Below are 24,535 nucleotides of genomic sequence, written 5' to 3'. Positions count from 1 at the left end.
ATGTGGTGCCTGCCTACAAGCCCTGCCAGGCTGTAGATGGGACTGGTGCCTGGCGCTTAACAGTAGTGGCTTCATGGCACGGTGTGAGGATACTCAGGACTTCCCTCAACTTCTCCCAAATGTTCTCTTCTAATACTGAAAAGAAGATTTCGTTTATTTTTATTTTATGTGTATGAGCTATGTGCCTGTGTGTGCACCATATACCTGGTGACCACAGAGGCCAGAAGAGGGTGTTGGGTCCCCCCCCCCCCAACAAGTGTGAGCTGCTGTGTTTGTGCTGGTCCTCTGCAAGATGAGCAAGTTCTCTTAACCATAAAGCCATGTCTCCACCCCCACCCATTTAATTATTGAATTTTATATTCTGATAGCCCCAGAAGAATGAACTCCCCTCATTAACCATGCACTAGGCAAAAATATTCAACAGACTTCTCTCTAAGTAACCTTAATTTTCAAATCTGTATAATGAGGCAATAAACCTGCCCTCATGGAGTGCTAAGAATTAAGTGTGGGGTGGGTGGGTTGTGTGTGGGAGGGTAGGTATGTGTGTAGGAAAATATATGTGGAGGGTATGCATGTGTATGGTGTATGTATGTGTGTGCATGTGTGTGCATGTGCATTTGCGGTGTGTATGTGTATTTGTATTTTATGTGTAGGTGTGTGTGGATGTGTGTGGAGGGGATGTGTATGGGAGGGCTATCTGGTATATGTGTGTGCTGTATTGTGTGAGTGATATGTGTGTATGTGGGGGGATATGTGTGTATATGTGTGTGTGGTGTGTGTGTATATATGTGTGTGATGTGTGTATATGTGTATGTGTCTATATATGTGGGGGGATGTGTGTGTATGAGTGTGTATGTGTGTGTGGTATATATGTGTGAGGGTATGTGTATGGTGTGTGTGTGTGTGAATATGGGGGGATGTATGTATGGAGTGTTTGTGTGTGTATGCGTTGGGGGATGTGTGTATGTCTGGTGTAAGTGTGTGTGTGGTGTGTGTATATATGTGTGTGTATGTGTGGTGTGTATTTGTGTATGTGTAGGAGAATGTGGAGGAATGTGTGTGATGTGTAGTATGTATGTGTATATGTGGTGTGTGTGTGTGTGTGTTCATAATGCTGAACTTCAACTGGTGGTCTTATCTTAAAGTACAGTGAAACATTAAATTAGTGATTTTTCTTTCTATTTGAACTTTTCTTCCATATTACGGTTTCCAAGAATTCTGTCCTTACACCCTCTGCTTTTCTCTTACCCTACAATCTTGTCCTGGTTAGTGTGCCAGGTAGCACAGGCTTGGGTTGTATTATTCTAAGTGAAAATGGTTGACATCAAGATGCCCAAGCGATGGGCTACACAGGTAAGTTAATGCAGAGCTCCCTGTTACCCACTATAAAGACAGGTAAACCAGACAAGGGAGAGTTTCCTCAGCTACAGGACACATGTGGTCTTCAGTGCCTGGGTCCTAGAATTCAGGCTCAGGACCTCCCAGAATTTGGGGCTGGGGCCAGCTCAGCTGCAGGCTCTCAGCATGCACTTAGGAGGTGGGGCTGGGTTGAGGTAAACCTCTGTGTAAACAACCACTCCTGTCCCCAGAAAGGAATCTAGGTTGGATGATTTGGCTCAAAGACATCTCAGGGATGGAACCATGGAACCTGGGTTGGTTCCTGGACAGCATGCTCTCACCTTTGTCTGTGAGACTCAGAGTACCAAGCACTTGAACTCTGCACGCCAGACCCCTTTAATGGCTCTGTAGAGCACCTGAACGGACCTAGCATGGAGGTCCATGCACTTGGTGGATGGAAGGAGACTGGGCTTCTCTGAAGACTGAGGAACTCCCAGGCTAGTTGCTAAGCAGAAGTAGCACCCATAGGGCCATCCAGCCAGGCTGACCAGGGGAAGAAGGGGCATAGGCAGGTTGGGCAAGTCAACAGAAGCTTACAGTACTGGGGAGGCAACTCATTAGAAGCTAGAGGTCATCGGACAAGAACAGAAAGGAAAATGCTAGGAAGTGGGGAGCAGTGTGGGCTGTGGGGAAGTTGAGAAAGAGGAACTGAGGGAAAAGAGGGCCTGGGGCTCATGGTAAGTATGTGCATGTGTGTATGCATATGTGCCTGTGTGCATGTCTATCTGGCTATTCGTCTGTCATTATGGTCATCTATCCATCCATCCGTCTATTAGTAGATTGGTTTGATTGCCTTAAGAGAGTGAACCAAGGGCTTAGGCAATCACGTAGACATTGGTCATGTGTCCTACCCATACCTAGCTCTAGGGGTTCAAGCAGGAGTCACACAGGTCAGAGCTGGTCCCCAAAATGCTGTGGCCTCAGCTGCTCTTCATGGCCCTTCAGAGTCTGTGAACCAACAAGGGCTTCAGATGCAGATCTGAGTCTGCTGAAGACCTGGTTAGGAAACCTGTGTTTTCACAGGGACATGGGTCTGCTGCACGGAACTCACACTCCAGGTGAAACCAGAACACGTGCATCATCAGCAAGTATGCCTAATGACAAAGCCCAGGAGACTGCCTTGTTCTGCAGAGGCTGGAAGAAGGACAGAAGGAGGGCAGGATGGGTAGAACATCCAGAGTGGCCCCTCACAACCCTTCCAAGTGTGACTGCTGCATTTTCCCAGCCAGCCTGTGTGGACCCTGGAGGTTCTCCCTGGCTCACAAGGACCGGCTGTGGCTGAGAACACAAGCATTCTGTCTCCAATACCCCTTTCGGTTAGTTACTCACTGTTACTGGTGTCTGATGCAATGCGTTTGAAACATCACAGAAGCACAGTCCATCTGCCTTCTCCATGGCATCTGACCAGTGTCACATCCTCAGGGAGTCTGTTCTCACTCTAACTTCAGAAAAAGATTCCCCCTCCTCTCTTTATCCAGATCTCTTTGAAATGCACTGGGTGTGACTTTTTTTGGGGGGGGTCCTGTTAGGGTTCAAAGTCGGGGTCTCCCACCATGTTGGCAAGTACTCTACCCCTGAGCTGTAGGCTCACTCCTCACAGGTGCCTTCTAAGCAACTGCTCTACCTCTGAGCCACAGCCCTGACCTGAGGAGATTTTGTTCTTATATGCAGAATGCTTCCCACTTAAAAAAATTATCTCTTACTCCATTTTTAGTTACTAACATATTTTATTTAGAAATATTTTCAACATTTTCTAAAACTTCAGAATAGTCTAGGATCTTATTAGAAATCATTTTTTTGAAAAATTTATTATTAATTATACGTGTGTGTTCACACGTCACATGCACACACATGAGTACCCAAGCCTGCGGAGGCCAGAAGAAGCACTGAACCCCACTCCCCAGCTGCGGAGCTGGAGTTATGGGCATTTGTCAGCTAACTGACATGGGTGTTGGAAATTGAATTTGGGTTCTCTGCAGGAGCAGTGCATGCTCTTAATTCTTGAGCCATCTCTCTCGCTCTGAAGATTTCTTTTAAAATTTCAATGTTCTTGAAAAAATTTATTAATTTTAATCACTTGATTTAAGTCATTGACTGATTCAGCTCCCCATTTGGAGCCTAAATCTGTGAATCAAGTAACATTTTCATTAAGCTGATTCTAACCTGATAGTCTCCCAGCTGGTTTTATTTATTAATTTTATTTATTCTCCTGTGGCTCACAGTGTATGGTGTCATCTACACCATGGTCACATTGCTCACTGGCTCCATGACTTCCCATCTTGAGTGTCACCTGTGGGGGTCATGCGGGCAACAAAGACTGGGGTCACCCAAGAAAATGGAAAGTGTGATCTGGGATGGTGGCCTGCTTCCAGTGTTCTCTTTTTCTTATTGTTCACATCAGGCATGAGTCCTTTAACATAAACTGCATTGTAAGTGCCTCCTCTCCAGTCTGGCTCACCTCTGACCTCTCTCAATTGGTTTATGAACAGAGTTGTTTATGTGTGTTTTTCTGTAGTGTGTGCATAAATGTGTGTGTGTGTGTGTGTGTGTGTGTGTGTGTGTGTGTGTGTGTGTGTGTGTGTTGTCAGGTCTTTTACCAAACCTGGAGCTCACTGATTGGATAGACTGGCTGGCCAGAACCCTGAGGATCCACCTATCCTGTATCCCATTACCAGGATTATAAGCACATATCTCCACACCTAATCCATAGTGATGCTGGGGATCTGAACATGTTCTTACACTCACACAGCAAACATTTGACCCATGGAGCCATTTCCCCATCCCAGACCAACATTCTTCATGTTAAGGAGTTCCATTTAGGAGCTCACTGAGCGCCATTTGGAAGTCCTTGCTTAGCTCAAGACCATAATACAGTCCCCACATTTTCTGCTAGAAGCTTGAGTGTCTTGACATTGTGGGGGTTTGGGTGACACTACCAGTTGCCATCAGTCTCGTGAGGGTCCATGTAATAGACCTGGGACATACCCTCCTTTGGTTTCTGTTTATGTGTATCATGGACCAAGGCCATGATCACTCTACCCCATATGGATGCTGAGTTCCCAGCATTGTGTCTCCAGGGACCAGTTCTTTCTCACACCAAGCTACATGGTGACTTAGCTGAGCAGCAGGTGACACCTGTTTGTTCCCCTGTTCTCTAGTCTCTTCTGTGGGCTTGTCTGTGTCTTTCTGTCTTGGTTTCAATAGCTCTATAGCTATCTGCTGCTGCTGCTGCTGCTGCTGCTGCTGAGAAAGATAGACAGAGAGAGATAGAGAGAGACAGAGAGAGACAGAGAGACAGAGAGAGTCCACATACATGTAAACATGGAAATGGAGGTCAGAGAACAACCTCAGCTGTGCCAACCACTTTGTGTTTCAAAGACAGGGTCTCTTGGAGCCCAGATTGGCTTCAAGCTTCCTGTGAAGCCAAGGATGACACAGATCTGATCCTCCTGCCTCCACTTCTGAGTGCTAAGATTATAAGGCCACGACCACATTTAACTTTGGTGGAACTGAACCCAGGGCTTAACATATGCTAGGCAAGAACTCTACCAACTGAATCACACCCCTTGCACTGTCTTGTTTTTATGAGGCAGGGTCTCTCATTGGCATGGAACTTCTTGAGTGGCTAGGCTGGCTGGCCCAGAAAGCTCCACTGATCTGCCCATCTCTGCCTCCTCAACTCTAGAATTACAAGCACAGTGCTATTCCCAACTTTTTGAAAGCATGACTCCTAGGGCTTAAACTCAGGTCCTCAAGCTTGCACAGCAAACACCTTCCCAACTCTGCCATCTCCTAAGCCCTGAGGTTTTTAATGATGTCCCTTCCAGATGGCTTTGGGGGCACCAGGAGGAACTTTCTTACAGAGAAAAAAGGTTCTCTACCCTGCATGTATACACATCATGGCCCTTGGGAGAATTTCGGGCCTCATCCCATACCTGCTCAGTCTAGAGCAGGTATGTTGGAGAACAACTCATCTAAAGCTCCAAGGGCAGAGCGTGACCAGAAAAGCCTGAGGTCTCTGCCTATGCTGCAGGTATGTCAGGCTCCAACCAGAGCTGCTCATTCCACCCTGGTGGGGGGCTGCAGAGGTGGAAGTAGAGATTGCTGTTCTAGAGATGGAGTGCTCCCCATGTGCAACTAAGAAACTAGAAGATCAAAGACGCATTTCCAATGTTTGACATAGTTAGATCACGCTCTTACTTTGCTGTGGATGCTTGACTTCGGATGAGTTATTTTGGCCCCAAGTTTTCACCTGGATAACTTTCCTTCACCCTATCTGTGAAGCAGTCCTCAGCACTTCAGGTGGGAGCAGGTGCCTCCTCTACCCTTTAGCTTCTCAGAGTTTCTTCTACTCGGTCCTTAACAAACCCAGCTTGTGCCTCTGTCTTCTCCTATGTTCTCATCAGATCAGAGCTTTGGAGTCCAGGGCTAGGATGTTCAATGTTCAGAGGTCCTTTGTGGGGTCTGCCTAGGAAAGCCAAGGAGGAAGGGAGAGACTGAGAATTCTTTGTGATCCCTTCATCCCTGCGCAAGACAGTCCTGTGAGGCCAGTGAATCTGAGCTATCAGTGTCTAGCAATGGCCCCAGCTGAACAGTCTTTTGCATCTTTCTAACCCCTGATAGACACCATGTCCAAGCCCTTGGGTCATGTTATATGTGTGGTTGGTGGCAGCCTTGAGTCCAGGTCTTGGACTTCTAATGGTTGAGTATTCTCCTAAAGGAAGAGGTTCGTTTTCCATCTGCTGAGGCCTTTGAGAACTGTCTGACTTTTGTCACCCCCAGTGCAGCCTAAACCTCAGTGGGTCTTCTCACCTGAGACTCTCCCTGTGTGTCTCCTGTGGGAGTTTGGCCTGGAGCATAGAGAGTGTCTAGAGAAGATGGGCAGGTGTGGCCATGGGACTCACACAGGCCTCACCCTGTCATTAGTGGGCAGGGTTTTTCCCTCCCAAAGCCATAGTATAGATTCTGATTCTGGGTCAGCATCCACCTCAACAGCTCTCAGTCTCCGCCTTTGTAGCCCCTGCCAAGATGGGACCACCAGCCCTGGCCACACCCTGTTCTCTATCCAACACATGTGCAGCATGAGTAGACCTTTGTCTCTTCAGATTACATGCTGTGTCTGGTTCCAACACATATCCCCAGGCAGTCTAAGCTTCATGGGGGAGGGGTGGTTTGGGCATCTTTCTAATGCTGAAAGCACAGAGTCCCACATTCCCAATGACCAGTCATGACCACCTCAGTTCGTAGCTGAATGGTTTCTTGAGAAACCCTTACCTGGATTACTGCCTGCTCAACACAGCCTTGGAGACAAGAGTCAAGTCTATCAGGGTCACAGCAGTTACTGGAAATCGTCACTTTGTGGGAAAGGAAAACCTGAATGATTCTTCTGTATGTAGCAGCTCATTAGCAGAACTAGAAATTAACCCGTGGGTCTGTTGCACTTCCAAACCAGGACCATTGGTTTTTGGAAGGTGCTGACATCACCCATGTGACTTGGTGGAAGTGAGAAAAGTGGAAAGAAGAATTTCATTTTACTCTAAGTGCTTAGAATTTAACCCCCCAAGGAGTATCGGATCTGGGAAATGCAGAAAAGCAAACAAGGGAACAAAACCCAAGCATAGCCTCAACAAATATGTGACAGAAACACACGGAGTCACTTTCCTGAGTGACTCCAGACTTTGACACGTGTGTTTGTGTTAGTTATGTGTCTCATTGCTGTGGCAGGACACCTAACAAAAGCAACGTAAGGGAAGAAGTGGTTGTTTTGGCTCACAGTGGGAGGAGGATGCAGCCCATGGTGGGGAAGAAGTCATGGCAGCTGGAGGCGGCTACCCACACAGAAGCAGAAAGAAGGATGGCACTTAGCTCAGTCTCTCTTTTTTTTATCAGATTGAGGACCCCAGCTCACTACAGGCTACTGCACACATTTAGGATGAGCCTTCTCACTTGAGTTAATCTAATACAAATACCCTACACAGATTTATTCCCATGGTGCTCCTGAGTCCCATTAGGTTGACAGTCAAGATCAACCATCGAGGTGTTTGATCCCTGTTACACAACAGGAATGGTGCATTTGGTTTCATCTATCCTCAGACCACTCCTCCAAAGGATCTTCATGGGTGCTACAGGATCAGAGTTGACGACCTGCGTGAAAAACAGCAAAATAAAAGGCGTGAAGGCAAAGGAATGACCCCCCTAATCACACAGCTCTCAACTTCTACGGTGGAGGACAAAGGTGATTTGGGGGTTGACTCTTCAAAGTCAATACCAAAGGCGGGTCCACCTGTTGACTCTCCCAATCTCCAGACACTGGTTGGGAAACTAATGCGTTGCAAAAGATATGAGTGGTCGGTGTTAAGGTAACTCCCGCCCAGTGGGCGTGGTCTGCACATATCACGCTGTGATTAGGCTCTGGAGATGAGGAGGATCTTTCAGAGGAAGCGGTGTGGCCACCGCTCCTGGAAGCCCATCAGCCGACCCTCCGACCCCAGCTTCAATTGGTCACACTCTGCCTCTTCAGGAGGCCCTGGAGATATAATTAATAAAGCAAGCCAGCCAGGTCCCTTTGGCCCTGTGGATGGCGCCTGGATGCACTGTGAGTATGCAACTCCTTTTGGAAAGATTGGAAAGATAGTCTACTCCTCATGAGGTTGACTCCAGAGGTGAGAGGCTGAAGGGTATTGTACTCTCTAGCACATGTGCATTGGAAGAAAATTCTAGGGTATTTCTAATGTGTGTAAGAGCAGCCCTGGAGGAGTGCTAGGCAGATACAATGGAAGCTTGGGTTCATTTCCATGAAAATCTACTTCTGAGAATTTTCTAGAAGAAAAAGGGTTGCGGGGTGAGGGGCTGAGATCTTCAGAGGTAAGGCAGCCCTCCTACTCAGAGTCCACCTTGCCCTCTGACTGGTCCCAGTTAGTCTTGGTGGCTCTGTTTGCCCGGAGCTAAGGACCTAAGGCAGCTGGGTGGGACAGAGGCAGCTTCCATCAACCTACAAATTCATGGAGAAAATGAAACATGTTGCTTCCTTGCTTGCTTAACATTCTCTCTCTCTCTCTCTCTCTCTCTCTCTCTCTCTCTCTCTCTCTCTCTCTCTCTCTCTCACACACACACACACACACACACACACACACACACACACACAAAATCTTAATATGTAGCCCAGGCTAGCCTAGAATTGTCTACCCTCCTGCCTTGGCCTCCTGAGTGTTGGGACTACAGGCGTATATCTTTACATTCAGCACTCAACAAACTATGTATTAGAAGAATGAAAACAAAATTCTATAGGACAAATTAGTGGGCCCTTGAGCATGTCCAGGATGTCTTATTGCCCCCCTTTGGGGTACTTTGGTGCATCTTTGGGAAGGATCCTTTGAATCTCTCAGCTCAAGGGAGAGCACTGGACAGATCCAAGTGCTGCAGACTGAAAATCACCAAGAAGGATCCAAGGACAGCTGGGGCTTCAGAGGGTGCAGGGTCCTCTAGGCTTGGAAAGAAGTACTTGGGGTAGACAGCCAACATGGGATGCCTCCACAGAGCGGGGAGCTCTGCAGTGTGCTTAAAGCTCAAGAGACTGTGGATGGGAACTTGTCAGGAGCAGCCACATGAGTTTGTGTCTCTGAAGGGCTAGCAGGCCAGCTAGCTTCATCAAGGAAAGACATGGCGGCATGGCACAGTGTTAGGAGAGAGGTAGGTGGGTGTAGGGCTCCTCTTCCAAAGGAAGTGGTTCCAACTCCCTGCCCTGAGTAGGTAGCCTATGGCGCACATGTTATTATGACCAGCTTCTCCAACCATCTGCTATTAACCAGGAAAGCTGTTTGCAAATCCATCAGTACCACAGTTGGTGCCTGTGCCCACAGGTTCCACACCCACTGATCTGTCCAACCGTGGACCAACAAATGTTTGCAGACAACATTGCCACCAGCACTGAATATGCAGACCTCTTTTTCCCTTGTATTGCTTAAACCAGCCAGTGTGGTGATCATCGCCAGAGAATGTGCACTGGGTAGGAGTTGTTGGGAATGTAGAGATGATTTGAAGTACGCAGGAGGATGTGTGGAGGTCGCAGGGAACACCGTATCATTTTATATACAGGAACTGAGCCCACCAGGATACTAAAAACAAGGGGGGGGTGTATACATTCATTTATACACATACATGAGCAAACACACACACTTACATAGACAAGCTCTCCCAATGTAGCTCAGGCTGGCCTCGAACTTGCAGTTCCTTGCCTCTCAACTTTCCAAGTGTTAGGATTAAAGATGTGCACCACCAGGGAAAAGTGAATATGTCTGCCATTGCATTTCCTTGTGGCTTTGTCAGTGTGGGAGGAGGCAGAGGCAGTGGCCTCAGCTGAGCCTGAGAGGCCTCCAGCAGGGACTGGACACATGCAGGTTTGAAGCCAGTGAAGTAACTTAACCCAGTGGCTTCTCCGTGTCTGGGATTAGTGGGAGGTAAAATTATTCATAGGAAGAGAAAACTGTTTTCCCAGATAATGTGGGATGTGAATGACTAGGGAATTGAAATACCATTGTTGGCTTTTCCTGTCTCTTGTGTGTCCCACAGGCTTCAGTGCCTGTCTTCTCTTTCTTGCTTTTATTTATATATTTCTGGTTTATTTTAATAACAAATACACATTGATATAAACAGACACAGAAAGAATCATACACACATTCCAACCTACAACCCCACAAATTGTTACTCAACTCAAGAGAGCTGGCCCATCAATTTATTGGGAAATAACCAGTTGCCCTACTATTTTAATTGCCAGAATAAAAAAAAAGAATAGCCTACTTAGGCATCTCACCCATCTGACAAATTTGGGTCAGTTTAGGGCCTGTGGAAATGGATGGGAAGCTTGGGACAAGTGTGGGTTACTCTGGAGTAAAAGGTCAAAGGCAGGGCTGGCCAGGGAAGGGCAGGGCAGGAGGCCTGAGGGGGTCATAGTGCAGTGTCACACATAGGCTTGTAGAGGTGGGAGGTGTGGTCAGCGTGTGGCTGTGTCCTGAGGGGTGGGGCAGGCAGCTGCTGGGCAATAGCGTCTTGTGGGGAAGAGACCAAATTTTGGCCCCTCCACCAGCACGGTTTAACACACGAGGATGCTGATGTCCCAAGGGTTGACAGAACACATGGGTAGAAGAAGGAGGCCCAGCATCCAGGAGTGTGATTCTCTCACCAGCCCTCACAGCTGGAACTTGGCACCGTAGAGAGCCTTTCAGGGCCCCCAGCTGTGGAGCTCCACAGAGAGCCTGGCTGAGAGTGGGAATCACATCTGGGGAAGAGCCTCTAGCCAGCAGTTGCCTTCCTGGGCTGGCTCAGGTCTCTGTCCTGCCTGCTCTGACTCGCACCCAGCTCCTGCCAGCTCGCCCATGGCCCTGACTCCCAAGTTGGTTGGCAGAGCCTCTCTTGAGAACTTTCTGTCGGCGGTGTGGGTGACATGTCTTAACTTTTCCACTTGTCAGCGTTGGGTAATGACACAGGGTGGAAGTCTGCTTTGAGCAGCACAAACCTCTATTTTAATCCTGGGCACCTGTGTTGACAGCCCAGCCCATGGGATCCTCAGTTCCAGTCCTATTTTTTTCTGTTTTTTTTTTTTTCTTTCTTTTCTCTGTGTAGCCCTGACTATCCTGGAACTTGCTCTGTAGACTAGATTAGCCTGGAACTCAGAGATCAGCCTTGGTCTCTGGAGTGCTGGGATTAAAGGCATGTGCCACCACCACCAGGATGAGTCCTATTTTCTTTAATTTCTCTGAAGCATCTTTGAGGACTCTATTATTTCTCTTCCCTAATCTATTTCTACCCAGCCCCTCACTAATAGCAAATTAATTTTAATCATTACCAAATGGGATTCTTGGGAGAGATTAAGGCGTTTAAAGAAAACACATACCAAGAAACAACTCTGGGGTTCTCTCTCAGTGGACCACTGGAGTCACAGGTGGGTACAGTCACCGTCTCAGTACTTGCCCTGAGTGATTCAGGACGACCTCCCGAGTCAGCCACAGCGGGGGAGTTGAGATTGCTTCCACCAGATTCTCCCTTAGAGTTCAGACAGAAACCTGGTCCCTGGGGTGCATGTAGTCCTTCAGAGACGAGTAGGCAGCTAAAATAAGAATGGGTACTAGGATAACCCATCAGTTATGTTTCTTGTAGCTGTGTCAAAATACTGGCCTGAAAGAATGCTTGATTTTCATTCACAGCTTTAGTCTATCATGGAAAAAGGAACTGGGGAGTTCATAGTCACAGGAGCCTGAGGTGAAGCCTCCTCAGATCTTGTGGGATAAGAAAGCAGGTAGCAGCTGGGCGTGGCAGTGCATGTCTTTAATCTTAGCACTCAGGAGGCAGAAGCTGGCGGATCTCTGAGTTCAGCCTGGTCTACAGAGTGAGTTCCAGGACAGCCGGACTATACAGAGAAACCCTGTCTCAAAAAAAAGAAAGAAAGAAAGAAAGAAAGAAAGAAAGAAAGAAAGAAAGAAAGAAAGAAAGAAAGAAAGAAAGAAAGGAAGGAAGAAGGGAGGGAGGGAGGGAGGGAGGGAGGGAGGGAGGGAGGGAGGGAGGGAGGAAAGAAAGAAAGAAAGAAAGAAAGAAAGAAAGAAAGAAAGAAAGAAAGAAAGAAAGAAAGAAAGAAAGAAAGAAAAGAGAAGAAAAGAGAGGGAGGGAGGGAGAGGAGAGAGAGAGAGAGAGAGAGAGAGAGAGAGAGAGAGAGAGAGAGAGAGAGAGAGAGAGCAGAGAGTAATATCAGGAGCAGAGATGGGCTTGAAGGTCTATCCACTAGTGGTAACATCAAGTCCAAGATTACAAAACCTCCCCAATCGCCGGGCGGCGGCGGTGGTGGTGCACACCTTTAATCTCAGCACTCAGGAGGCAGATCCAGGCAGATCTCTGTGAATTCAAGACCAGCCTGGTCTATAGAGAGAGATCCAGGACAGGCACCAAAACTACACAGAGAAACCCTGTCTCAAAAAAAAAAAAAAAAAAAAAAACCCTCCCCAAACACACAACCTCTTCAAACAGGGCCACCAACTGAGGACAAAGTGCTCAAATCATGATGAAACCAAGGGAACATTCCAGATTCAAGACCTAACAGGCAGTGCTTACTAGAATTCTCCAATACTCTGCCACAAACTCTTCAGATACCTCTCTGCCATGCTGAAGTGCCTTCTCTACAGGAAGACCTGGGACTGGAGAACTCTGGGTACATATGCTATGCCAGCATCTGTCACCTGGAAGGCCATACCTGGTGCCAGATCCTAGGACTTAGTTGCAGCAGACCTTGTTAGTGGCCAGTGCAACTATGAAGGTCACAACTCCTTCTCTGCTGGCTGAAAGGGGCCAGTTGTCTCAGGAAGTTGTAAGTCACATCCTGAATCCTGGGAACAGACCATAGCCACCCACTGTCTAATTCTGCCCAAAGGGTCAGAACCTCTTAAGATTCTGCTTTGGGACCAGACCAAGGCTGGCTGGCACCTGGATGGCATCCTTGTTCTGTCCCCTCCTCTCGTCATGGTTCCCTTACATCTCCACAGGCTCTCACTCTAAGACAGCACTCAACGGAGCCCTGCCTCCAGCTCCAATCTAGGGACCCATCTCACACCACCAGGGATAGATAGCCTTTACTGTTGATGGGTTTGCCATTCCCCATGGGCCCTAGACTCTGAAAAGTGGGAATTAAAGGGAAACACTGTGGCACATCAGAGAGAGACACAGCGGCCGGCTTTTGCTTTGTATTTTACCAGCCCTCCAAATCACTGAGGGCTTGGCTAGAGAAAACAAGCAGCTCTGTGGGGACCCAGGGCTAGAGATGAAAGGAAAACAGGGAGGGAAGTTATTGTCCCTGAAAGTTCACAGTGCCACTGGGGGATGCAGGGGCTGAGGGGTCAGTGAGAGGAGAGGCAGGCCTTGAGCCAGGCAGGTTTAGCTGTTCTCTCCATCGACACTGGCCCTTCTCCTCTCCTAGAAATGACAGAGGGAGAGTTCGCTGAAGACCCAGGTTCCTCTCTGGAGGCCACTCATTTCCTGCAGGCCATGGGGTCCTCTACAGGGAGCTTGATTTCTGAGAATTAGTCAAGAAAGCCAAAGCCAGCTCAAACCAGCCAACCTCCAAATGGAGATCTTTTGTCTTGGTTTGAAGAAACGGAGGCAGATAGGTACCAGGTAAAGGTGGATTCCGGGATTCAAGATGTCGTTAGATGCAACTCGTTCCTTTTTCCATTATTATCTCTCTTCTATCCATCTCCCTGTGGGAGACATGGGCAGATTCGGGTTTGGGGCTATGCCATTAAACCAGTCACTCTTAAGGGGACTTCATGTCCCCAGAAAAATCACTGACTGACTTGAGTGGAGTCCCACTCTCACTCGTGAATCAGTTGTAGCCAAAGGATGAAGTGCTGTGCTGACGTGTTCTCAGCCACGCACCCACGCCTCAGCGTATTGTTATTGTGGAAGGTAGAATGTCCTCAAAGACGCTGAGACATTGCTACCTTAAGAGAAAGGAGGGCCTGGGAAGATGGCCCAGTGGGTAAATCACTTGCCACGCAAGCATGAGGGCCGGAGTTTAAATCCTCAGAACCCACATAAAGCCAGGAACAGTAAGAAATATCTTTAATCTCAGTGCTCCTATGGCAAAATGCCAGGCAGAGATGGGAGAATCCCCAGAAGCTGCTGGGCCAGCTAGTCTGGCCTATGCAGCCGTGAGCAACAAGAGAGCTTGGTGGAAGACAAGGACTGATGCCCAAGGTTGTCCTTTGCTATCTATCTACATGCCTGCCATGGGACAAATGTGCTCACACTCACACACATGAATTCTCTCTCTCTCTCTCTCTCTCTCTCTCTCTCTCTCTCTCTCTCTCTCTCTCTCTCTCTCTCTCTCTCTCTCTCTCTCCACATGTCTACCATGGGACACATGTGTCTACACATACACACATGAATTTTCTCTCTCTTCCCTCTCTCTCTCTCATACACAAATATACATGTACATGTTCATGTGCATCATATATACATTCACACACACAAAGATAAGAGAGAGGGGTTCAAAAGCAGGAGTAGTGGGCTAGCAAGATGGCCTAGCCAATAAAGGCACTTGTCTCAAACTTGATGACCTAAGTTTGAGCACCAGGACCACATGGTGGAAAGAGGGAACCAGCTGCTGCAAAATGTCCTTTGATATCCATACCATACATGTGTTTTGATGTGTGTGTCTGTACACACACACACACACACACACACACACACACACACACACACACTCATGCTTGTAACAATAAATAAATAAATGCAAAACAAAATTTAAATTGAGAACGGTGATCTATGCTCAGGCCTCTCATTTAGGACATGGGGACAATAATTTCTAGTCCCTGGGGGGATGACAAAGATTACATGTTGTCAGGAATCTCAAAGCACTCAACAATGGTGTTACATACCCCTCAGCCAGTCTTCTCCCACTAGTATTCCTGGTGAATAAGACAGAGGTCGTGGGGTTCTTTTCTCATGTTAACCTCAGATCTACTGTTCAACAGGACAATATCCAAGGACAATGAACCTCCTGCTGGGCCTGGGCCTGCTTCTGGCAGGTCTTCTCACTGTGAAAGGTTTCCTGCAGGTCAGAGACCCTCCAGATATGTATGGGTCTCCAGTCAAGGCCCACGAGTGGAGGGGCAAGAAAGATGCCCGAATACTTGCTCGGCGTAACATGGAATTTGGCTTCAACCTACTCCAGAAACTGATTGCCAGCAGCCCTCAGCAGAACATCTTCTTCTCTCCGTTGAGCATCTCTACCGCCTTCTCCATGCTGTCTCTGGGGGCCCAGAACTCCACACTGGAGGAAATCAAGCAGGGATTTCACTTCCAGCAGCTGCCAGACAAGGACATGCACTTGGGTTTCTACTACCTTCTCCACAAGCTCAACCGAGAGACACAAGACCTAAAGATGAATCTCGGCAATACCCTGTTTATGGACCAGAAGCTGAAGCCTCAGAAGAGGTTCCTGAGACTGGCTAAGACAGTGTATGATGCAGACACGGTGCTCACCAACTTCCAGAACTTGGAAACTGCCCAGAGGGAAATCAACAAATATGTCAGTCAGAAAACCCACAACATAATCAACAACCTGGTCAAAACCATAGACCCGGGCACCGTGATGCTTCTTGCAAACTATATTTACTTTCGAGGTAAGACTAGGAGCATGCCGGTGTGGAGAATGTAGAGGGACTTGGGTTAGAAACTTGACCCTGTCCTTTGCTTGCTCTGTGAGTCTGAATCCCTGTGTCAGTAACCAGCCAGGACTCTGCCCCCTCCAGCTGTAAAGTGACCACCAAGATACATAACCCACCAAGGAGTTACTGAGATTCAGAGCAGAAACGATGGGGAAGTGAGCTTTGCAGTCTAGACTACTCCTGGTGTGTGTGTGTGTGTGTGTGTGTGTGTGTGTGTGTGTGTGTGTGTGTGTGTGTGTGTGTGTTGTGGCTGATTGTGCTCACATGCTTTGGTTTAGAAGCTGGAGTCTCTGCTTCTTAGATGAGAAAGAAAAGTGAAAATTGGAGAGAGAGAGAGAGAGAGAGAGAGAGAGAGAGAGAGAGAGAGAGAGAGAGAGAGAGAGAGATTATTTACTCCAAGTTCCCAAACTGGTCATTCAGAACTGGAACCCACTTCTCTACAGCCTAGTGCTATGCACTCTGCTTCATAATGAGAAGTCATCCGGGGATGGAGTGATGATGATGATGGTGGTGGTGGCCATTTTGGTTGATACCGTCATCCCCTTATCAATCTTCAGAGATTCCCTAAGTATAAGGGAAAGACTGAAAAAGAATGTGGAAGAATGTTTTCCAACACCTGAACTCGCATAACACATACACACACATTTATGGGGTTTGGAAAAGCAGAAAAATGCAGGGGGGAAAAAAGAAAACCAGAGGCTAACACTCCTCAGCCCAGGCAAGGCCATCACACTCAGCTCAGCAACGTGGTCCCAAATCCAGACCCCCTCGTAGAGAGACTGATGACTAGTGAGGGAAAGAAAAGTGACAGTGGCAGCCTGAAACCAGTCTTCCCAAACCAGAGATGGATGAGGGGGAATTTGGAACAGCTCCGTGTCACCATTGGAGGCAGCAGTGACCACAGTGAGGAGCGTTCACTCAACACTCACCAGACACAGCCACTGAGCTCTGTTGCCTGTCCTGCCAAGTTCCCAAGCAGCGCTTTGTCCTGCCTGCTAATATCTCCGCCCTGCAGGTTAAGGACTCAAGTCCAGGGAGATCACAACCCTTGTTCAAGATCATCCTTTCAGAGCAGCGAAGCCTGGATTGGACTCAGGGAGATGACCCTCAAGGCTCTGAGTGAGGATACCAGGTTTGAGATTATACAGCTATGAGTTTATGTGCAATGTCATGACAGTCTCTAGGTAAAAACGGAAGGCTTCTGGGGCGGTAGATGACTCAGGTAGAAGTGCCCTGTTTTGTAAGCATGAGGATCTGAGTTCACATTCCCAGCATATATATGAAAATCCAGGCACGTTGGTACATATCTATAGCCCTAGCCCCTGGAGTAGGGGGTCAGAGACGAGAGTTCTTTGGCCAATCAGTGAACTTCTGACTCAGTGAGTCCTGACTCACAAATAAGGTAGAGAACAATGGAGGAGGATGCACAACACTGACCTCGGACCTCTACACACACACACACACACACACACACACACTCATAACAATAAATAGAGAAAAAGGGAGGATGCAGACAGAACTCCTCAGCAAGGTCCCACAGCACACTGTCCCTGTGGTTTTCTACGCCCCCCCCCACACAAGAACAGCTTTAGAATATCAACTTAAACATTTACACGCTCACAAAACCAAACAACCCTTGCAACTGCAATCCAGGTTCTGTTAAGGTACAGCTATGGCTGTCTCAGCCTCAGGGGCAACTGGCCTTAGGGTAATGTACTGTGGCCCTCACAGCCCTGCCACACTAGTCCCAGGTTCTTTTAATCGGGTCCCTGGGCCTGTGTCCATCCCACCGAGGTCTTTCAGGCATGGAGGAGAAGGACTTGAGGAGCCCTTCCTCAACATCCCACCACTTCCCTCTGAACCCATGTGGATGGTGGCCAGGGATCAGTTGGGTCTGGTCCCCCCCCCATTTTCTTCTGGACACTTGTGCCATTTGATGTGTTTTCAATCCTAAGCCAGGTGGCAGTATGAATTCAATCCAAAAGAAACCAAAGAGGAAGAGTTCTTCGTAGAGAAAGGCAAGACCGTGAAGGTACCCATGATGTTCCGAGGGGGCATGTATGACATGGCCTATGACAGCGAGCTCTCCTGCACCATCCTGGAAATGCCCTACCGAGGAAACATCACGGCCACCTTCATCCTCCCTGACAGCGGCAAAATGAAGCAACTAGAGCAAGGCTTAGAGGTGGACATTTTTGCCAAGTGGAAAAGCCTGCTCTCAAAAAGGTAAAGTCGCAGCCTGGTCCATAGAGACTCTTCTTTCTCTCCTCTCTCCCACTCCCTTCATTTCTTCAGTCCTTAGTGCACAGCTAGGCCCTCCTTGGGGCTCTGTAAAGATGGGCAGGAGCCTGGGAATAAATCCAGGAGCTGGTGAGACACGGGCTCTTTGAGGTTAATGCACTGAGGTTATGGGAGTGTAGAGAATAGAGTTTTGCTGGAGGGTGACAATCAGAGAGAGCTTCACAGAGGAGGTGGCATTTAAAGTACAGCTTCAAGGCTGAGGGAAAGAAGAGGTATGATGGAATCTTACACACAGAGACTCCAAGGATGGACACTTGGGGTATCAAAGGGACTAAGGGACCCTCTCAGCAAAGATGCATCTTGTCTCCCACCCCTTCTGGGCCTGGAGTAACCAACACCAGTAATGTCCCCCCTTCTATCAGAGACTCTCATCCCTTTTCAGGGTAGTGGACTTGCCCACATCTGCTAAAGAGAACACTTCATTTCATCAGGACACACACAACAGGCCAACATCCCTACTTTCCAAGCCATTTGGTCTAGCAGGTAGTCATGAAGTTATTTTGAAGTACAGACAGGGAGTAAAGCCTAGAAATCTTCATCTTCCCTTATTGGGCAATGGAGGAGGAGAAGGAGGAGGTGAAGGAGGAGAAGGAGGAGACTGGCTATACATTCTACAGCCCCTTCCCACTATGGAAGGCCTAGGAGAGGCTGAAGAATAACACTTTTCTAAGAGAAGGAACCACATCAACAGGTGCATGCCTAACATCTCCCACCAACACTCCTGATTTCCAAGAGTGCAGAACACATCTGGAATTCAGGCACCAGGGCCCTCCAGCCTGACCTGAACACTAAAGGCAGAGTCTTCACAGAGTTTGAAGCCTCTTATTCAGAGTTCCAAAGCAAAAGCTCAGGTTTTTCTCAGAGGAAACAGAAAGCTTCGTTTCCAAGAGGCACAAAGCCACTGGGTTTTGAAACAGCTACCTTCCTATCAGTCGGCTTTAAGGGTCCACTACTTTCCCATCAGTTAGCATCAAGGGTCCTCTACCTTCCCATCGGTTAGTATCAAGGTCCACTACCTTCCCATGAGTTAGCATCAAGGGTCCACTACCTTCCCATCAGTTAGCATCAAGGTCCACTACCTTCCCATCAGTTAGCATCAAGGGTCCTCTACCTTCCCATCGGTTAGCATCAAGGCCCACTACCTTCCCATCAGTTAGCATCAAGCTCCACTACCTTCCCATCAGTTAACATCAAGCTCCACTACCTTCCCATCAGTTAGCATCAAGGGTCCACTACCTTCCCATCAGTTAGCATCAAGGTCCACTACCTTCCCATCAGTTAGCATCAAGGTCATCTACCTTTCCATCCGTTAGCATCAAAGGTCCTATACCTTTCCATCCGTTAGCATCAAAGGTCCTGTACTTTCCCATCAGTCAGCTTCAGCGTCTGTGCTTGCCCTTAGTTCCCTGCCTCACTGCATGAATGGATTGGAGACCATCCATCTTCAGCAGCCTGGGGTTTGTTTTTATCTTTTTCATGTTTAAAATTCTTATCATAAATTCTATATAGAAAGTGAATGAATGATGTTGGAGGTGTTTTTTTAAGCTTGGTCTAAAATACTGCTTCTCCATGTTTTAATTTTAAAGTTCCATTGAAAAATCTTAAACTAATTTTTAGTCAGAATGCAAAATAATGAGTTCCATGATGATATTTTAATACATACATATGTATATATATACTCATACATGCATACAAATCTATGTGCATATACATATATGTGTACATATATCTGTGTATATGTGTGTGTGTGTGTGTGTGTGTGTGTGTGTGTGTGTGTGTGTGTGTACTTACATATGTGTGCACTGGTCCCCTCCCTCTTCCCCCAAATAGTAACCTTTCTGGTATCATCTCACACACACATTATGAGTGTGTGTGTGTGTGTGTGTGTGTGTGTGTGTGTGTATGTGTGCAAATCTAGATTCAGTATTTGAGAAAAAACTTGGTCTTCTTCTTCCATGTCATAAATATATACATACACATATGTGTATGTATGTGCATATTTAAGTCTAAGTGCCACATACAAGAGAAAACATTTAATATCTGGATGTTTTTCCTCCTTTTTCTTTCTCAGTCTGTTATGGCAGGATCTCATGTAACCCAGGCTAGCCTTGAACTCCCCATGTATCCAAGGATGACCTTGAACTTCCACTCCTCCTGCCTCTACCTTCTGAGTGCTGGGATGACAGGCATGCATCACATAGTTGGTTCAGGCAGGTTTAGATTGTCTTTCTGAGTCTGGCTTCTTTCACTTAACATGACCTCCAGTTGCATCCATCTTCCTGCAAATGTGATGCTTTCATTCTCACAGCTTAATAAAAACTCCGCTGTGCATATATAAGAACCCCATTTTCTTTATTCGTCCATTGGTTGATGTGCCCTGTGTGTTCTGCCTTGTCCTTGACAAGCAAAGAAGTCTTGCCACATTTTTACAGTCTCCATATTTGTACAGAGATGCTTTGTCCTTTTACTACTCAGGAACATCTCTCTAGAGCTTTACTCTTTGCTTCCTGACATCAGCTAATGTCTGTGCTTTCTTTGAAGTCATGGGCAGAAGGACACTATTACACTTCCTGGCATTCAGTCACTCTCATGGGGTGGGGGGTTGGGGGGAGGGGCTAGGATGACTGACAGCACACAGTAGTAGCTTCTCCACAACAACCATGAGCCATATGCATGCCTTCCCCACCCCCCACCCCCCATGCTGGTAGGCCTATTCCTTGTGCTGGCCTGAGGGAAACCCCTGATGCTATTAACCCTTCTCAGGGGCTCCGCTCACTACTCAGGTCCTTTGGTTCTCTCCACTGTGAGTGCCCTGAAGCTCTCACCTCTATGCTCTGCCTCCTACCCCTCCTCAAACTCACTTGGCCAGGTGTTTGCACTCTCCTCTTCTCAGAGACCAGGGTGAGCAGCTGGGTGTTTCTTTCCCACTGGCCAGCCACACCCTCTCCTCCCAGGGCACCCCCATGTGGCACAGCTCTGCTGGCTACTCTCCTTTGCTGACTCCCCTCCCCCACGCCTACCTTAGAGCCCAATGCCATGGGGCTCAGTCTTCAAGCTCTTTACTATATAGATTTACCCTCTGGTAGCTGCCACAGGCACAGAGCCTTCAACACTATACCAACCACGACACTATCCTTATCCTCAGCCCCAATTCCCTTTCCCACAAACGCCAGAGTCCTTTTCCGTTTGACTCACCCAGAGTGTCCCTGGACATCTGCTGTCATCTTAGTCTCCATATGCTCAGAAAGACCTCCCCACATCCGCTCAGGCACACCTGTCTCTGTGGCAACTCCACCCTCCATTAACTCAAGCTTGACCCATTGGGTCATGTTTGATCAGTTTCTCCCAACTCCTCTTGCATGTGTTAGGAAGCTCCATTGGCCCCATATTGGAGCAAATTAGGACTCAGTCTCTTGCCTCCATCCCTGAGGTTCCCACACAAACTGCCTGTCAATTGTCTATCGCCTGGCAACCATGCCTATCCTCGGTATCAAATATGAAGAGTGTATCCTAAGCAGAACAGCAGAGCCATCTTAATCAAGACCATGGCACTCCTCTGCTCAAAATCCTGCTATGGCTCCTTATTGATTCAGGGAGAAAAATCCAGCTTGCCCAATTCCACTTCAGGGTTGGCCCAAACCTCTTATTTGAGCCCCAGCAGTCCTGATTCCCACAAGTTGATCTGTTTTCTCCTTTTCCTTTATACTCCCTGCCTCATTACACACTACCGGTATTTGCGAGTGCCCACACTATGCTTTTCTTAGTGTTGATTTCAGTGCCCATCTTCCCTGCTGGAACACAGGGCAAAGGCAAGGGCTTTTCCTGTACTGTTCATCATATGTGTAGTAGGCGCTTAAAAACTATTTGTTGAATGAATAAGTAAGTAGAAAGGTATATTTGGGAATGATCAGGCCTATGAACAGTAGCAAGCCAGATTGTTCAGCAAGCCAGAAGTATAGGTAGAAAAGGGGACCCAAGGCCACAGGTCAGTCGTCCTCATGTGCATGGCTCAGAAAACCAAGATCCTTTGTCCCAGTTATGGGGCTTCTAGAAGCAGAGTGGACTTGAACTCAGCTCTGACTGGCTCCAGGTCTTAAGCTTTGCTGTCTCTAGCAGCAGACTTGCAGGGATCTAAACTGACTCAGGGCACAGAACAGGCAGTTCTGCTACAGAGAGATCATGAACACGGGGAAGGAGCATGGGGATGTTTCCAGCGGGTGAGTGCTCAGGAGCAGGCAGGGCAGGAAGCAGGATGTAGTCAGTGAGTATGAGGTGTCTTGAGTCCCAGAGTTGAGCCTTTCTCATTCCAAGGACAGAAAGACCTGTGAGCCTCAATGCTGAGAGGACAAAGGTCTCATTGACCATCTTTTTCAGGAGTCCATTCTGAAGGATCATAGAGTCCTTCCATTCACCCTTCTCCTTCTCTACTCCAGAGTGGTAGATGTGTGGGTGCCCAAGCTCCATGTCTCTTCTACTTACAACATGAAGAAGGTTCTCTCCCGCCTGGGCATCAGCAAAATATTTGAGGAGCATGGTGACCTCACGAGGATCTCATCTCACCGCAGCCTGAAAGTGGGAGAGGTAAGCTACCTGCCTGCACCTCTGTCCCCTCCCACACTGGAGTCCTCATGCAGCCTCAGCCAGAGCTGCTGTCAGAGCAGCCAGCCCTGTGGGCCCAGGCGAACCACCCCTTAGCCTCTGATTCCAATCTCCAACACTAGAATCATCACTCGCATGGTCTATAATGAAATTCGATTCAATGCTCTGCTTAGGGATCGAGTGCTGGGACATTGATCAGACCCATTACCAGTCTGAGGCTGGCCAGAACCTTCTCTCTAAGGTCTCACAGGCTCCTGAGAAGGAAGGAGGAAAGTGCACCATAGAGACAGGCAGGCAGTGGCTGTGGTCTGCAGCAAGGTTGCAACCTGCTTATCAGGACAGGAAAAGAGGCCCGTGTAGATGAGGTCTTCAGACTTAGCAGACACAATATAAGACTCTCAGTTAAATCTGAATTTCAGAGACATAATGCATACTTGTTTTGTAGTATAAGTATGTCCAGTATATTGCAAGGGGGCATATTCATACTTGAACATAATTGCTTATCACAAATGATAATTTAACTAGATGTTTTATATATTCAGCAACCCAGTTTGGGGATTAAAAGGGAATAGAAGGACAAGATTTCAGAAACAGGAGAAAATGGGCTTAGTAGTTATGTTTCTGCTCCTGTGATAAAGCACCATGGCCAAAAGCAACTTCTAGAGGAGTTTATTTTGGTCTGTTGTTCCAGAGGGACAGTCCTTAAAAGGAAAGGCATGAGAGCAGGCAGCCAGAGCAGGAAGTTAGCTGACCACATTTCATCTACATACAGGAGTACGGAGTGAGAACAGGAAGTGGGGTGAGACTCTAAACCCTCAAAGTCCATCCCAGGTGGCATGCTCCCTCCAGCAAAGCTGCCCTTGGTGAACCTCTCCAAACAGGGCCACCAACTGGTGACCAAGTGTTCAAACACCTGAAACTCTGAGGGCATTTCTCATTCAAACCTCTACTGAAGGGGAGTGTCCATCTGAGGGAGGGTGTGGCCAATGTGGGATGTCAGGGGAGTTGGCTGGTGCTAAGTGTATAAGGGAGGGGGGTCAAGTCATTCTGGGGGGGGAGACTGTGGTAGGGGATTGTGGGAAGGATCCTGTCCTCTGAGCAGATGACACAGGTGCTCAGCTACCTACCGGGTGACTCTAAGACGTCACAGCCCCTTTCTGCCTCCTCCTCACTGTTGGTGAGGGCCTGAAATCAGAGAAAAGAGAAAGCCCCCTTTGTATCTTCCCCATTCCCTCACTTCCAAGGTAACGCCATCCTCTTGACTGCTGGGCAACTTCGGCTACAGTGTCTCCCTCTCTGGGCTTCCCACCTCCGGGCCGCGATAGCCCCTGAGAGGCTGGGCAGCCACTGACTGTCTCTTGGTTCCGCAGGCTGTGCACCAGGCTGAGCTGAAGATGGATGAGAAGGGCATGGAAGGAGCTGCAGGCTCGGGAGCCCAGACTCTGCCCATGGAGACCCCACTAAGGATCAAGCTAAACAGCCCCTTCCTGATGATGCTTTATGAGAAGTCCCTGCCTTCCATGATCTTCTTGGCAAAGATTTATAACCCTAGTGGTTAATAAAGGGGAGTTCTCTGTTGGCTTCAGACCTCTCCCATTTCCTAGGGCTGGAGACATTTCACCCATGGGACATGGAGGAGGCCACAGGTACACTCTCGCCTAATCCTCCAGAGTCACAGTGTCCCACGGCTACCTGAGCCAGCAGCTCAGCTGGCTCTCAGGGCTTTGAACTCTGTATCCACCTTAATCCCTTCCCTAACCATCAGCATCCCTGGACTAAATGCCAACCCCTACCCCCAGTAACCCCTCACCTCCTTCACCCCACCAGGCAGAGAGTGTCTGTGATCTAATAAACTCCACCTCCCCGACACATTCTTGAGCCGTCAGGTAGCTACTTCGTGGAAGGCGAGGGCCACAGAAAGTAAACAGAGTTTGAGTGAGAGTCTTGGGCTCACATCTGAGAAGGAAGTGTCACTAGGGAAGCCACACATGTACCAATCCCTAGCAGAATTCATTCTCCATTGTGAG

General features: G+C 48.0%; 1 protein-coding gene across 1 annotated transcript; it reads left to right on the top strand.

The window, feature by feature from the left end:
- The first annotated feature begins 1,246 nt into the window (after nucleotides 1-1,246).
- On the top strand, nucleotides 1,247-24,381 carry LOC102913855 (serpin A12). The gene is made up of 6 exons (XM_006990923.2): nucleotides 1,247-1,353; nucleotides 7,492-7,993; nucleotides 14,913-15,563; nucleotides 17,564-17,834; nucleotides 22,343-22,490; nucleotides 23,879-24,381. Exons 3-6 carry the CDS (start codon nucleotides 14,930-14,932, stop codon nucleotides 24,065-24,067), a joined length of 1,242 nt encoding a protein of 413 aa, XP_006990985.1. The 5' UTR covers nucleotides 1,247-1,353; nucleotides 7,492-7,993; nucleotides 14,913-14,929; the 3' UTR covers nucleotides 24,068-24,381.
- Nucleotides 24,382-24,535: the final 154 nt, after the last annotated feature.

Source organism: Peromyscus maniculatus, chromosome 14 (genome assembly GCF_049852395.1).
Source record: "Peromyscus maniculatus bairdii isolate BWxNUB_F1_BW_parent chromosome 14, HU_Pman_BW_mat_3.1, whole genome shotgun sequence".
Lineage (NCBI taxonomy): Eukaryota > Metazoa > Chordata > Mammalia > Rodentia > Cricetidae > Peromyscus > Peromyscus maniculatus.
This window is presented reverse-complemented; position numbering and strand designations above follow the sequence as displayed.

Bases quoted from the DNA above. Each gene is read 5' to 3' on its own strand.
- LOC102913855 (XM_006990923.2), top strand. From the start codon at position 14,930: ATGAACCTCCTGCTGGGCCTGGGCCTGCTTCTGGCAGGTCTTCTCACT. The intron at 15,564-17,563 runs GTAAGACTAGGA...TTCAATCCTAAG, and splicing joins AAACTATATTTACTTTCGAG to CCAGGTGGCAGTATGAATTC. The intron at 17,835-22,342 runs GTAAAGTCGCAG...TCTCTACTCCAG, and splicing joins AAAAGCCTGCTCTCAAAAAG to AGTGGTAGATGTGTGGGTGC.